Below are 16332 nucleotides of genomic sequence, written 5' to 3' on the forward strand. Positions count from 1 at the left end.
AGAATTTAGTACACCGAATTGGGCATTGAATTTTACTTCTTCGTGGCGAGATGACGCATCATTCCTTATCAGATTAAGACCTGCTTGCCCTATTAGATTGGAGTACACAATAGGCTCTACCGACTAGACAAGAGTAGAGGTGATCATCGAGCGGGGTTAGGCTAGGCCAGATTGGGCTTTAACGTCGAGACTCGGTATTTAACCCAATTATTACATCACGAAATATTTACAAATCTGGTTGAATTGGGCTTGGCTTGGGCCCAATTGAGTCAGAATGAGCTTATCACTTTTTGCTATGACAAAGCTCGTCTAAGGTTCTCGCTATTTGCTATGACAAAGCTCGTCTAAGGTTATCTTTAATAAGGGTGATCGATTATGAGGTGAATTGGTTATTACCCTTGAATTGGAAATTGGATCCAGTAGGGTCGATTCTTGATTCCCGAATCGTGGAACCGGGACCGACTCGATCCATCTAGGAATCAGACCGCACCTGTTAGTCCTAACGATAGCCCCAGCCCCAATCCCAGCCCCGACCCCAGCCTAGATACTCCCTCCCCTGTTTAATTATAGCCCCAGAAGAAGAGGTTTGCCAATGCAACCGAAAACTAAAGAAAAGGCCAAAAAATGAAGAATTGATGAGAGACATGAGATTTGCTGTTGATAGAGCCGCCACTCTAACAATCTATATTGAATAAGATGAAGAATTGAAGAGAAATTACTGTCTATTCGCTCGAGTACCCAAATAGTCTTTTAGGGCAATCGGTTCCAAACTTTGGGATTCAAGAATCGGGCCAACTCGATCCGATTCAGTCCGATTTTCTGGTTGGATTGGAACCCGTGCTCACCTCTAGTCTCCGATCCCTTGCTCGGTCGGTCGGGCCCATGAACAGGTCCAATTCAAAAGTTTGATTAAGAGTGGTAGTGGATGATACGAGGTTCTATCAACAAACCCATCAACAATGGCCTTCCCTCTTCACTGCCCTCCACTGTCTCCTCTTCTCAAAACCTCCTCCCCTCCCGCCTCCTTCGCCATAACCACCGCCGTCTCCTCCTACCCAAACCCCAGCCCCAGTCTTTCCTCCCCGGCTCCTCCTCCCCTCGGCCTCTCCCGCCACCGGCGTCGCCGCCGAAAACCGGACGCTATCCGGTGCTCAGCCTCCTCCTTCCCGGAGAACCGCCGCGCCGGCTCCGCGTCCTCCTCCGACGCCGCCGAGCTACCGCTCTTCCCCCTCCCCCTCGTCCTCTTCCCCGGCGCGATCCTCCCCCTCCAGATCTTCGAGTTCCGTTACCGGATGATGATGCACACGCTCCTCCAGACCGACCTCCGCTTCGGCGTCGTGTACGCCGACTCCGCCTCCGGCACGGCCGGCGTCGGCTGCGTCGGGGAGGTCGTCAAGCACGAGCGCCTCGCCGACGACCGGTTCTTCCTCATCTGCAAGGGGCAGGAGCGGTTCCGAGTCACTGGCATCGTCCGCGCGAAGCCCTACCTGGTCGCGCAAGTCGATTGGCTGGAGGACAGGCCATCTAGCGATGGAGGCGACGATCTGGAGTCGTTGGCGGGCGAAGTGGAGGCTCACATGAAGGACGTGATCAGGCTATCGAACCGATTGAACGGGAAGGGAGAGAAGGAAGCTCAGGACCTCAGGAAGAATCAGTTCCCAACGCCGTTCTCGTTCTTTGTCGGAAGCACGTTCGAGGGCGCTCCTAGGGAGCAGCAGGCGTTGCTGGAATTGGAGGACACGGCGGCCAGGCTGAGGAAAGAGAAGGAGACGTTGAGGAACACGCTCAATTACTTGACCGCTGCATCCGCGGTTAAGGACGTGTTCCCTTCGTCGTGATTAATTCCAGAGGTTGGTTATGGTTTCGCTTCACAAGTGTATAGATTTCCTTTATTTGTTCGAAACGACTGGTGATTGGTCAATGCAATAAGTTGATTGGGTAGCAATGGAATCTGCACTCGTTGCTTGGGGTGATTGGCTTATTTGCTTTTGCTCCTAGAATTCGGATTTGAGTGCAGAAGTGAAGCACAGTCCTCGAATTGGAAGATAAGTTCACTCATATTGATGTTGAGCACTGTGGGCATGTTGAATGTTTAGGATAGATGCAGTTTCATACCTAGCAGAACATTCTTTACTCTTGCTACCGATGGCGTTGCCATTGAAATTGTAAATTAGCAAAAGTCCCATTTGTAATTTTCATTGAGCTAAATAAGATTCTTTGTTTACAATTGAAATTGTAAAGCTTCTGGTGAAAAAAAAGTAAAGAAACAAAGATACTATAAATCTTCCATGTAGATTCTAGTTGTGAATCTGGTTCAAGAAATTAAGCTTGTAGGTGGTCGATTAAGGCATAGCCTTCTCTGTTTCTACTGGCGTATTCTCGTCTTCCATTTAGCCCTGGGAAAGAAAAGAGAACTTGGTCACTTGATCTTCCCCCTTGGTTGTTTGAAATGAACTACGCCTACTGCCTATCATCATGTGAATGTGGTCTATTTTGAATCATATAAGACGAGCTTATTCTTCTCTGGCCATCTGGGACTGCTTATTTGCTGTTTCCTGTGACGAGCATGTTTTGTGATCCACATGCATTACCATGTGTTCTCCGATGTTTGAAATGTATATTTTACTGTTCGTCAAAACTGATGGTTTGAAGCGAAATCTATGAAGAGAATGCTAGTTGCTATATATGGATGCTAGACCTTGTACTTGGCTTGCTTCTTAAATAGCTCAGCAGATCAATTAGGGACCTAAGTTGGCTTTCTGAGCATTTTTCCATCCATTCGCAGGGGTTGATTTATATGTTTCCAATCTATTGAGATATTTGTTTGCAGAAGGGCCTGTGAAATTGCATCTCACTGTGAGTTTATGATAAGGTTAACTCTAAAACGTTTCATGATATGAGCTTGCAAAATGAAAAAAACCCGAATTTGGCGGTGCTAGTATTTGGAAGCACAGTTTATTTTATCGACCTTTGTTGACTTTGTTGACTTTTTCCAATTTTTTCAGCCTAGCTTCTCGAGGAGATTGTGGGATTCTGGCAATGTTGTATCAATCATCATTATCACCGTGACAGTTTGTCCACACGGTCAAATTCCTTGTCCAAAAGCAAAGGATGGGGATCTGAGAAAGCCGACTGCCCTTTATTTGGCTGTCCAACTCTGGACCAACAAAATAAGCAGGAACGGAATTTCAAGTTCAGAGAAGTGCAGGCCAATTAAGCAATCATGGAGCTTCGCCGATCTCAAGCGGGTACATGAGTAGAGGTAGATCACTGTTCTTTATCCAGGTTGATCTGTGTAAGGTGAGAGCTCCCTGTGTATATGTTTCTGTTTTGCGTTACACAGTTGAATTCTTCCAAGAGCTGAACTTCAACAAGTCCGGTCGATGAAGTCCTGTTTATTTTTGCGGTAATCGGTTTACATATTCATCAGCAACCCTGCGGATCCACTGTTTCTGCCAGTCATAATATGATCTATTCATGTTACTTAGAGCCGGCAAAATGGGTCATGTACCCATTTTGTAACCCAGTTTTAAGAGGCCCAACGCTATATGGGTAACTTGTTTTTTAGAAAATGGGCCAAAGTGGATTAAGAAGAAAATGAAAACCTGAAAAACAGGTCAAATATCGATTTGCTTCTGACCCATATTTGATCCATTTAGCCCAGCAAAACAGATGAGTCTCTTCGTTTCTCTCTCTTTCATCTCTCACGATCGTCCCTCTGCTTGCTCGTCATGACCATATCTACCGCCGCAAAACCCTAATGCCATTCTTTCCACTGTGCCCACATTCGCCCCATCGTTCGCATGATTAACCTTGACCTCCCCATCGAGGATCCCGAGACGAAGATCTTCGCTTCTGGAGCCGAAGGTGGCGGTGTCATGGTCGATCAACACTCTGCATTATCAAACCACCAGAAGATGGCGGCCGATCTGTCGTCACAGCACTCCAGCCTCCAATCTGTACTAAATCTGTACGCTACTACGAGTTGTAACCTCGGGCACTTGTCGCGGCTCCTCCTTTCGTGGGGCTGCGTGAAGATCTGCGTGCTCTGATGGATGAATGATGAGATGGTGAGGCGGGTCGAGAGCTGGGAAGTGGATGACTCGGCGTGAGGGACATGGGCACTGGCCACTAAGCACCGTCTTGTGTTCTGCTACTGGCCATCTTTGAAGAGCTTCTTGTTGAGCTGGAAGTACAACAAGCTAGGTGTCAAGGGACGAGTTGCAGATGAAGAGGGAGGAGGGAGAGCTTCTTGTTGAGCTGGAAGTACAACAAGCTAGGTGTCAAGGGACGAGTTGCATATGAAGGAGGGAGGAGGGAGAAGGAGAAAATAAATAAATAAATAAAAGAAAAGAAAAGAAAAAATTAAAATTAAAATATCTTTAAAAAATTAAAATTTTACTAAATTTGTATTTCATAAAAATGTTTAGCTATATTATTTTTTTATCAAATTATTACAACAAGTATTATATGATTTAGTTAAATATAGAAATGTTTAAGAAAATGGGTTGGGTATAGGTCGGGTATGGACCAGGGTCGGTATGGGTCATTAAATTTGTACTATGTAAAAATGGGTCAAAACGGATTAAATGGGTCAATATGGATCGGATCATATTTTACCCAATCCAAACCCCACCCGACCCACCGGTTTGACACCTCTTTGTTACTAACCCCAACTTAATTACGTGATTAGGCATTTTGTGGATTTTCTTAAGTTGATTGCGTACTTGTGCATCCTTTCGGAAGAACCGACAGCTTCTTGTTTCGGTAACCAAGTGAGAGAAGCAGCTACTTTTTAGTTTTTACATCTCTTGATGTGGGGACAATTCAAAATAAGGGTATAAAGTGAATTTTGTTTCAAAAAAGGGCCTAAAGTGGCATAGTAGTTCAAATAAGGGTTTGAAGTGGCCATAAAGTGTATAAAAAAAAAAAGGGCATGGTCTAAAGGCGTTTTCATCATTTTCTCTTTTTGATTTTTTAACTTTTTTTTCCTTTTTTTTTGTAATTAAAAAAATTGAAAAAAAGAGAAACAAACACAGATCGTCGGCTGTGGCTGCCGCCCTACCGTCGTGAGAGTCGGTGAAGGCCGGCGACCTTGCCGACTCAGAATTGGGAGAGGGTCGGGCCTTTTCTCCTAAATCCTATGCAGGGTCTCGGCTCCATCCACGACTCCTCCACAAATTCTGAAAAATTCAGCGATCGTTGGCTCCATCCCCGCTAGTCGCTGCCGCCTTCCTCTGTTGTGGTTACGGTCTCCACCATCCACGAGGACATCCTGAGAGCCCACATCTTAACGCGGCTCGACGGCCCCGCCCTCGCCTCCTCCCAGTTCCACTCCCTCTCCTCGCAGCATGACCACTGGGCCAACATCTGCCGCTCACCGCTCATCTCCTAAGTCATCTCCACCTTCCTTGATGGTTCCCGCTCCTTCTCCGACTCCTACTCTCTCCTCATTGTTGTCGAGTCCCCACCAACGACTACGGGCCCTCGCTCGTCGCAACTGATCTCCACCGTTGATATTCGCTACTGTGGGGACCTCGTCTTCAGTAGAGCCGTGGAGACCAACTTCGACTGCAGGTGGTTTCAATGCTCCCTAGACTCGAAGGACGCTCTCCGGACGACCATATGTTTTCCGGACGCCGAGCATGCGTGACACGAGCTTGGGGACATGCTCTGGTTGAGCTGGGTCCTGATTGACCTGGCGGATTGGCGGGCAATGGACCTGTCAAGCCACCCGTCGGCGTCAGTGTAGCGGCACTAGCTAACAAGGTAGTTGCACGCGAGGTTCGGAATGGTGGTGGAGGCTGGGGAGAGAAGATCGGTGAGGAAGGTGAGGTCGGTGATAAAGGCGGTGCAGTGCGAAGTGGCGGTGACGTGCAGGGCTTGGGCGAAGGAGGAGGGAGAGGGGATGCGATGCGGGTAAGGGAAGTGAGCCTGCAAGTGGAGGACGGTGACGGAATGTACCTGGGCCCGTGTGTGTATTTTTTTATTTGTTTAATTATTAAAAAAAACAAATAAAAAAGGAAAAAAAATGACAAAAAAAGCACTCGAAACTAGGCCCTTTTTTGAGATTTCAAGACAATTTTAGGCCCTTATTTTAAATAAAGTTTACTTCATGCCATTATTTGAGAAAATGATGGCACTTCGGATCATTATTTAAAACAAGTTTCATTTCAACTCCTTATTTGAGAAAATAAAGGCACTTCAAGCCCTTATTTAAAATTTTTCCCCTAATGTATGATTCCTTCCGGGCACAACCCAAGTTAGCTTTCGGCTATACCCGTAAAAGCAAGGGACCTAAATGATAATAAAAAAGGCGGTTTGAATTTTTCACCAAAAGATACATGTATATATTTATATATTTTACTAGTTCTTACACATTTAAAATAATTTTTATATTCAAATTGCGAAAAAGAGGGATTTGCTTCCGAACAAAAATAATCAAGAATTTTGAAAAGTATTATGATGATTCCAAATCTTAGTACTTACTTAAAAACAATCGAGGTTGTTCGTTGCTAAATAATAACCTTTTTCGCACCCAAAATTTGAATGCGACACCAGATCTATTTGGTCCGGCTTAGTCTCATTAGCTACGAGTTGTTAACTTTCCCATTGGACAAACGTTTTTCCATTAATAAAAAAATATAAAAAAGAGCATCTCGGTGATTTGTAGAGATCCTACTTTTTTATTTTAAATGTATGGTGTTACGTAAAAATTACACACGAAATGCAGAAGGGAAAAAAAGAACACTTCGAACGGAGAGGAGCAACACTTCATCGAGACCAGGTAACATCGAAACTTCAAACCTGTGCTTTGGAAAGTTTGAAATCCCGGGAAATGGAATGGAATGGAATGAGAATAAAAAGAAAAGTGGGGGTGGAGAATGGAAATGCCATGTTCGAAAGGGCTTAGGAACAATTAGGTGAAGGTATGGGACGCAAAATGAGCACTTTGGTGCCCGTCCCATCATTTTTGTTCACCCCATAAGTAAAGTAATACTTTGTTTCGTGAAAAATAAGAAATTTGAAAAATATTTTCGTAAAAACGATCATTTGAATCACTTGAAGTAATTAACCGATAAATAATATTTTCATAATCGATAACGATTTAAGTTTAAAACATTAGCAACAATAAAAATATTTTTAATCTATTCATTTTGATAAGCGATATAGGTATTCATTTTTAGGAAAATATTTTTAAATTATTCACTTTCTGTAAAAGAAAAGAAGTCTTAGTCTTGCTGATATATTTGGGGTTTATACTAAAAAAATTACCATTAATTAAAAAATTGAGGAATTAGTGGGCCAATTGTTATCGTACTCCTTCAATTTTACACCTTCTTTCCCTGCCTTCTTCGCATGCACTACGATAAATAGTCCGTAATAATTAAAGCGGATATTTCAGAAAAATGGGGCGAGATTATTTATTTAAAGCATTTCTTATTCAAAAGCGTTGATTGGTGTGGCTGATTGGATTGCCAAGACACATAGAAGAAAAGCGCCGCCATCAAATTGACTCATCAACTTCCCCCAACCACTTTGGGATTTAATCTATTGCGAATCTTATTCTGCTAACGACTCTAATTCTGACTATGGATGAATGAAATGCAACTTCTTTTCGACAAAAAAAAAAGCATTCCTTATTCACAAACATGAAAATGACATTTAATTGAAAAACTACAAAAAAGTCTTAAACCTATTGCAATTGTCCCAATATAATCCCAAATCTTTTTTTTATTTTTGCCAAATCAATCATAAACCTTTTGCATTTATGCCAATTCAGCCCATTTGGCTAGCCGACACTAACATGAGTTTTTTGAAATGATATTTTAATTTTTTGTTGAATAATTTTTTCCTTTCTTTAGTTGTTCTTTTTTTTTTTTTTTTCGGGACAGTCGGTGAGGGTCGAGGCCCCCCTCACCTGGCTAGACCTGGTGAGGGCGCCGTGGCTCTCACCCTCGCCCGGTGCCAGCGAGGGCATCTTGGCCCCATGTCCAGAAAAACTAGAGAAAAGAAAAGAAAAAGAAAGAAACTATAAAAATTTTAAAATAATATTAAAAAAGTCCACACCATGGCCGATTTGGACTAAATTGACACAAATATAAAAGGTTTAGAATTGAATCGACAAAAAAAAATTTAGGACTGAATTGGTATAATGGCGATATATTTAGAATTTTCTTTTATCATCCCATAATTTAACACATAAATATTTCATTTCCCCTCAATTTCTTTCTCTTTTCGCAAAAAATCAAATTTAGGACTCAAAATCTTACTTCACCCACAATTTTTTCACTGGTCACTTTTTGCTTTCGGCTGCATTTGAAAAGGCTTTTGGGGAAAGTTTTTGGAAAAATAGAAATGTCTTTAGTCCGAAAGGATTTGGTGAAATACAAAAATTATTTGGTAAACAGTAATTAAAAAGTTCCTTGGGAAGAAAGTTTGGGAAATGCTGTTTGGTAAATATATAAAAGTTATTTAACATGACATATTTATATTTTTTATTTTAATTTGTTTAAAATTGGAAAAAGAAAACAATGACAACCATGTTTATATGTTTGCATTGAGAACAACGTAAAAGAGATGTACCAACAAATTCACAAATGAAAAAATCATATCAAAGTGGACTTCTTTCGCAATTAAAAAAAAAGTACTTTCATTATAATAAATATAGTCACATATGCATCAATACAAGATTTACTTTATCATTTAAAAATTATAAGCATTCTTAAATATTTACTAAACTCATGGTTATTCGATCACGTAAACGTTCCATGTCAAATGATAAATTATCATTTGAAGCACTAGTCCCATTGTTTACATCATTAAGGTTAACTGAATATCCATAATCAAGATCAAAATCAGCTCTTGCAAAATATGTATCGTTGACGACGTTTCTCTGTACATAATTGTGCAAAGTCATTGCTACTATCACAATTTTACTTGTTTTTCGGATAGGTAACTTGGCATTTGCTTTAGAATCTGCCTCTTTTTTTTTTAACACACCAAAGGCTCACTCAATTTTTGATCGCAGCGAGGAATGAGCACGGTTGAATACCTTTCGATAACCTGTATGTGTGAGACCTTGTCAAAATTCTGGCAAATGATATCTAATTTCTTTGTATGGCCCCAAATAACCTGTTCGATTTGAATATCCGGCATCTACTAAATAATATTTACTTACGCAAATATAATGTAAATTCAATCAACATTGACACATGTATATATATTACTCTACAAAAATCATTAATTCGTAAACTTGGAGGAGGAGGAGGAAATTGTACATCATGTCTCACAATGGCTTCATAGAAGATATGAGTATCATGAGTTTGTCCTTCCCAACCCGTCTAAACATAAATAAATTCCATGTTAAAATTGCATACCGCCAATACATTTTGAGTCGATGTTCCTTTTCGATCAATAAAACGAATCTGATAATGCGTACATACCACTACTAGAATATGTATGCCAATACAATCAAAATATATGTTTAGTTCTACATTTATATTCTATAAGCGAAACGTACCTTAAAATATGGATAAAATCTTCAATTATTCTTGATTTTCTCTGGAATTTCCCTAAATTGCCGATCATATGATTGGATAAAATCTTTTTCCATTGCACATATTTTATCTAATACTAAGCCAAAGTACCTGCTTATGGTTTCCCCGGAGAGCTGAAAGTGCACTTGTACTAGCCCATTACCCACACCATATCCTAAAATGAGAAGGAAAGTTCCAAGAATTTCTGTTACATCAATATTCCTAGTCCCTTGAAAACCTAGCCTGTTACTAAATCATGCATTAAACTATTAAATACGATCCTATCTATTCTAAATATTTGATAGCACTTTATCGGATTAGCATCTTTGCCTATCAACTCTTCTAATCATTCATTTCCTGTATATGAAGATACCATATATGGTTGTTTGTAATTGTATTAAGCCACCGCTGCCTGAGCGACTCCCACAATTTGTCAACATTCTTTCTCTTTGTCATGATTTTCCCCTTCAAGAGAATCATCCATAACTGGTTAATGTAGCAAAATATAAAGTTATAATCAGAAAATAGATAAATAATCTAAATCATCCATAAATAGGAATCATCCATCATATATATGCAAACTTCGCCCAATCAAAAGAATACCAATTGAAAACAGGTATTACATTAGAACATAAATATGAATAGAGTTCATTCATAGTGCAAATAGAGTGCAAATCATACCAACTAAAAATAGTTCTCGCATTACAACAATATAGCATATAAAAGAGTTCAAAGAAGTAGTTAACATCCTAGTGATGACTATTATGCTCATCCAACTTAAACTTGAGCTACTCGACTTTTTGTTTATCTCCATTCAAGTTCATATAAATTTGGCGATTGTCTTCCTTTTAAACAAAGTGATAGTGCAAAAAAGCATAACTTTTTATCTTACTTAATCTCAGGTATGGCTTTCAATGTTTGCGTAATTTCCTTGTAAGGATCAAACTCCCATGTAAGAGATGTTTCACTGCTCCCGCTTTCAATAGCTGAACAAAGTCTGTCAATTAGCGATGCTAATTTAGCAAGTCCAGTCAATTTTTTTCTTTCTTTCCTCCATTTTGCTTGTGCGCCACTCTTTTATGGCTCTTATTTAGACTTGGTTGAACAATATCTTGACCGACATTACCATTGAAATTATCATTAGTAGATACGCACTATCACCCATATTAGCTTGTGGGGCCTCAATATCCTCATTATTGATTAAATCTTATGCATGATTTCATGATACTTCCAGTAGCAACTGTACCCATGAATATTCTATCCAATAAAACTTCAAGATTCGGATGTACGCCTTTCTTTCTAAAAACCTTAAACTTATGATTATCTTGTTATAATAGAACATTTTTGTGAGTTGTATCATAAAAAATGAACTTAAAAAAAGTAACAAAATAAGAGATAAACACCTTAATTTTTCGCTCTTATCATTCATCACTTGCACCAAGGTTCTTCTTCCTTGCATCCCATCTTAGTCCCGTTTCATTTAGAAGCAATTTCCTCCATTTTTTGTATTTTTCTTAAGATTATCCTATTTACTCTTCATTTAATTTTTATCATACTTTTTGCCCCTCAGCTCCTCAAACTTGTTAATTATGATTGTTCGTGTATCTTTTTTGTTGCATGCGGGACAATTGCCTATTTCAATTTGTTCAATGTACAACTTACAAAAAGTTTCTACACCTTCTGGACCCCAATATGCCTTTTCTTTTGATGAACTTGCCATCTTCTAGTAAAATGAAGATAAACATTTGAGAGATGCAAAAAAATTAGATTAACCATGCAAATAATTGGAACACGATCAATCCCTATATACTTTCGTAGATCTGTAGGATAAAAACCTCACGTGCCACAAGAAATAGAGAGCAAATCCACTCAAAGGCCTTTCCACAGTTAGACAAGTAATGCAAATGTCAAAGTAAACATGCTCTGATCATTAAAAATATACGATTGTCAATGGCGGGCAAGAGGATACACGAAAGTTTAACAGATTCTTCACATGACAAGAAGAAAAGTACTTCACTAAGCGGGGAACACAAGGTTCAATGCTTCAAGTCCTTAGGTAATCACTTATGTTTGCATGGGTGTTTGCATGGGTATCTAATTTCTAGTAGTGTGCTTTGAAGAATAAGCACAAAAACCGACATCGAAATGCAACAATAATGTTACTTCAAAAACACTAAGAAAAGAAGACATAAAGCGGATGACCAAACCAACAACACTTCACACTAAAGCAAGAGAAAGACACGATCCCCATTTTCAAACAAAATTGGCCATTTTATTCTTGAACAATTCACCATTTGCTAGAATCACAACTAGAAAAAGCATAACAAGAAATAATCAAAGTGAAAGAGCCTAGATTCCGGTTGAGACGAGGAACTGCGGACAGAGCGAAGAAGACTCGAGTACGCGAGAGGCTACCATGTGAGATTCAAGCTCGAGAAGTGAGCTTTAGGATTTTGGAGAAAGCGACACTTGAGAACCTGGATTCCGGTTAAGACGAGCAACTGCGGACTGAGCAAAGAAGACGTGAGCACGCAAAATTCAAGCTCGAGAGGAGAGCATGCATGTTGCGCTGAACAATCAATCGAATAATAAATAGACAGAACAAGAAAAATGAATCGAACGCCGGATGTACGCGGTTCAATCGTAGAGACATGCGTTCACGAGAAGAGCAAAGAATTTAATTTCACTATAGATTAAGTAATATACGGAAATTACAAATCACACTCGAATTACTCAATCACTCTCAGTATTTTTTAGCCTCAATTACATCCAATAACCCATAAGTATTTAGCCTCGTAATGTTTCACGAAATAATTTCTCAATTTCATAAAGGAATTACACAAATCTTACCATAGATTTCATTGATTTTGACATTTGACTTCTTGATGTAAAACTCTTTGTAAACGAACTTCCCGAAAAAACCTACTCTGCAACGACATCACTTGCAAAACACATGCAAGCTTGACACGTCGAAATAAACCCCTAATGAATAATATATATTGGGTAGCACCGCCAAAAGGAGTCCGACTCCAATCCGTGAAATAGGAAATTGCAGAAGCTAAGTTAGAGTCAATATTGGACTTTCGTTTCTTGGGTGCAACTCCTATACACAATAGGAAGGGATATGATTTCCGTATAGCTTCTTTTTCTTGTTTGATTGAAAACCTTATCCATTGCTAGAAAAAAATAACAAATCTAATTTGCATGGCATATATTCGGCTTCCATAAATAATTACTTTATCTTCGGTCAAGTTTCGTTCGCAAGCTCAAAATTGTGTCATATTTTAACAATATCCATCTTGACTCTACGTTTGAGCCAAATCGCAATCGCTTCACTAGAACTTCAAACTTCGCTACTACTCTCTCAACAGCCCCAATGGACTCAATCGCCACAGAAGTCTTCCAAGTTTAAGTCGCGCTTAAATTTCGCTATAATTGTTGACCTTCTCGGAACACCAATCGCACATGCACCTTTAACTGCTCAACAAGAACTTTTCGATACAAGCTCTTCTACCACAGATAAAGCAAAACCATTGTTCCACCCATATATAGCAGGAGACCGAATACATACAATGTCAAATTCAACGGTTATAGCATTTGTGGGCTTTATAGGCTCCACCTCGCTACAAGTAATATATATGTCGATTACTTCGCTAGTACAAGCTACATTAGGAGTTTCTAGTTGCAACTCTACCTCAAGCTGAATACCATTCAAATCTATATGAACAATGCTATAATCACTCGTAGCCAGAAGTATTGGAAACTCATCAAACGTAACTTCTCTGCTGATAATAGGTGAATTTAATTCCGGGTACTATAACCGATAACTTTGTTCACCTTGTGTATAGCCTAGGAATATGCACTTTCTTTCCCTTCCGTCAAGCTTACCATCACTAACTCGAACATAACATAGGCAGTTAAATATTCTGATAACAGAATAATCAGCAACATTACCTGACCACACTTCTTCGGGAGCCCGACATTCAATCACAATCGACAGAGATCCAGGTAGCTCGACACACTAAGGGCATTCGCTAGGAATCTCCTAACCATATCAGCACTAGAGAGCAATTTATAGGTCGTCTTCAGTAATGTTTTGCTCATCAACTCTGCGATATATTATGGTTCACCGACATTAGTATAATATCTCACTATGCCTTCATTCATGCATAAGTCATTTGACAACTCCAAAAAAAACTCTATACTTTTGTCGGTCCACATATGCTTGATCATTTTAGCAGTCTCTATTTCGATCAAAGCTCTCAACCGACTAATCCCGACAGTAGCATCAAACTTGTGCATAAGCACAAACGCCTAGGTCTTTCTTGAGTAGTCATCAATAACTGTTAGCATAAATCTAGCACTCATCGAAGGAAACTACGAAAACCTACGAACAACCAAGTGGAGTAATTCTGTAATTTTGGTGGTTTCTCTAACAATCGTACTAATTACACTTTCTACCGTTGATCTAAATCACATCACTTGCCTACATTCAGTTCATTAGCTACATAACCACACACTGATTCCTTCCACTTAGAACCTCCGGGCTTCTCTCGATAATGTGCCCTAAATGCATATGCCACAATTCTGACTCTCAAACGGATGCATTAGACTTCTTCGCAGCAAATTCCGTCACTATCTCACCTTGAAGCTTATACATGCCATTGTGCTTTATTCCTTTCATTATCGCCAAGGTACCTTGAATAATGTTCAGAACTCTGTATTTCAAAGAATACTAACTCCTAACTGAATCGAGGGTACTCAAGGAAATCAGATTTTTCTTCAACTATGGAAGATGCCTAACTTTAGTCAATATCCTCACAATACCATCATGCATTATGATTCTAACATCACCAATACCTACAATATCGCATTCAGCATTGTTCGCCAACTACACTTTATTATTATCCGTGCACCGATAATTAGTAAACAAGTTCCTATTTGGTGTAGCATGAAACGACCAATTAGAATCCATAATCCATTTACCAAATGACAAATCATCAGTGATGGACAAGACATAATCAACATTATCCAAATTATCGTCACCTATAAGTGCAACATTATTCGCAGATTTAACTCTAATTCCCTTACCTTTCTCATTCTTCAACTTAAAGCAATCCTTTCTAAGATACCTCTCTTGCCACAATTTCAATAGACAACACTACTAGTCCTAGACTGGTTACGTTTATTTGAGTTGATATTATTTCTGCTAACATGAGTACCGGTTCTTCCTCTATTTTCACCCACTAAAGTAGTAAATACAGATTCGCCAAATTCTCTTCTACAAATATACTCACTTAGAATTAAATCACGAATCCCTTTAAATGTTAAACTTGTTGATTCAAAGGAATTATTAACAGTAGTAACAGTAGTATCTCAATAATCGGGTAATGAAAATAATAGAATCAAAGTACACACCTCATCTTCAAAGTCAATATCAACTAAACTCAATTGACTAACGATCACATTGAATTCATTGATATAATTAGCAATCGATGCACCTTTGCTCATTTTTAAGTTAAATAGACATCTCACCAAATAGATCTTGTTGATCGCAGATGTCTTCTCGTATATATCCGATAGGATTTTTATCAAACATGTAGTGGTCTTCTCTTCCACAATGTTAAACGCAACGTTACGGGCCAACGTCAACCGAATAACACTCATCGCTCGTCTACCCAGCAATTCTCGGTTATCTTGTTTCATTGTCTCCGGCTTCTTCCCGGATAAAGGCAAGTGCGGTTTCATCTAATATAGATAGTTCTCAAGTCGTATCTTTCTAAAACCAATATCTATCCCATCAATTGTTGATTTTCACTTTAATTTTTTCTGTTGCTATCGATTTGCTTCAACTTAAGCAAGCCTTGCTCTAATACCAATTATTACGCGAAACAAGCCATCGGATAATAAATAGACAACACAAGAAAAAATAAATCGGCACTAGATGTATGTGGTTCGATCATAGAGACCTACGTCCACGAGAAGAGTAGCAGCGAATTCCACTATAGATCAAGCGATACACCGAGATTACAAACCACATTCGATTCACTCAAACACTCTTAATGTTTCTCAACTCCAATTACATTCAATAACCCACAAGTGTTTAGCCTCGTAATTTCTTACAAAATAATCTCTTAATTTCACAAAAGAATTACATAAATCTTACCACAATATTTAATTGGTTTCGATACTTGAATTCTTGATATAAAACTCTTTGTGAATGAACTTTCTGAAAAAACCTACTCTACAACGGCGTCACTTGCAAAACACATGCAAGCTTGACATGCCGAAATAAGCCCTTAAAGAATAATATATATTGGGTAGCACCGTCAAAAGGAGTCTGACTTCGATCCGTGAAAAAGGAAATTGCAAAAGCCAAGTCAAAGTCAATATTGGACTTTCAATTCTTGGGTGTAACTCCTATACATAATAGGAAAAAGAATTTGATTGCCGTATATCTCCTTTTTCTTGTTTGCTTGAAAACCTTATCCAATTATACTCTAATACCAGGAAAAAAAAAATCTGATTTGCATGGCATATATTTGCAATGTGAGAGGCGAACTTCGAGATTTCGGAGAGAGCTCGTAACCTCCGAATAGAAGAGACGATAGAAAAAAAATGATAGGCCATATATAGGGTTTCTATTTTGAAAGGGCTAAACTTGAAATCTTAATAAATATGTGAGGACAATGAAAGCAAAATACAAGTTTATTCATTCTCGGCAAGATGCCGAGAATGCTGGAAAGCCAAGGCGACCTTGGGCTTTCGGCCTTTTATTTGCTCACTTTCACTT

At 39.2% G+C, this 16332-nt stretch overlaps 1 protein-coding gene across 2 annotated transcripts; it reads left to right on the plus strand.

The window, feature by feature from the left end:
• Positions 1-889: 889 nt before the first annotated feature.
• LOC115738547 (lon protease 2-like) lies at positions 890-3433 on the plus strand. 2 transcript variants are annotated; one of them, XM_048274849.1, is made up of 2 exons: positions 890-1850; positions 2786-2966. In XM_048274849.1, exon 1 carries the CDS (start codon positions 960-962, stop codon positions 1836-1838), a length of 879 nt encoding a protein of 292 aa, XP_048130806.1. In that variant the 5' UTR covers positions 890-959; the 3' UTR covers positions 1839-1850; positions 2786-2966. The 2 variants fall into 2 exon arrangements, with proteins under 2 accessions (XP_048130806.1, XP_030527024.1); XM_030671164.2 differs by lacking the exon at positions 2786-2966 and adding an exon at positions 3006-3433 and having other exon boundaries at positions 896-1850.
• Positions 3434-16332: the final 12899 nt, after the last annotated feature.

The sequence above is a fragment of the Rhodamnia argentea genome, chromosome 2, assembly GCF_020921035.1.
Source record: "Rhodamnia argentea isolate NSW1041297 chromosome 2, ASM2092103v1, whole genome shotgun sequence".
NCBI classification, from domain to species: domain Eukaryota; kingdom Viridiplantae; phylum Streptophyta; class Magnoliopsida; order Myrtales; family Myrtaceae; genus Rhodamnia; species Rhodamnia argentea.

Coding starts and splice junctions, on each gene's coding strand:
- LOC115738547 (XM_048274849.1), top strand. CDS start 960: ATGGCCTTCCCTCTTCACTGCCCTCCACTGTCTCCTCTTCTCAAAACC.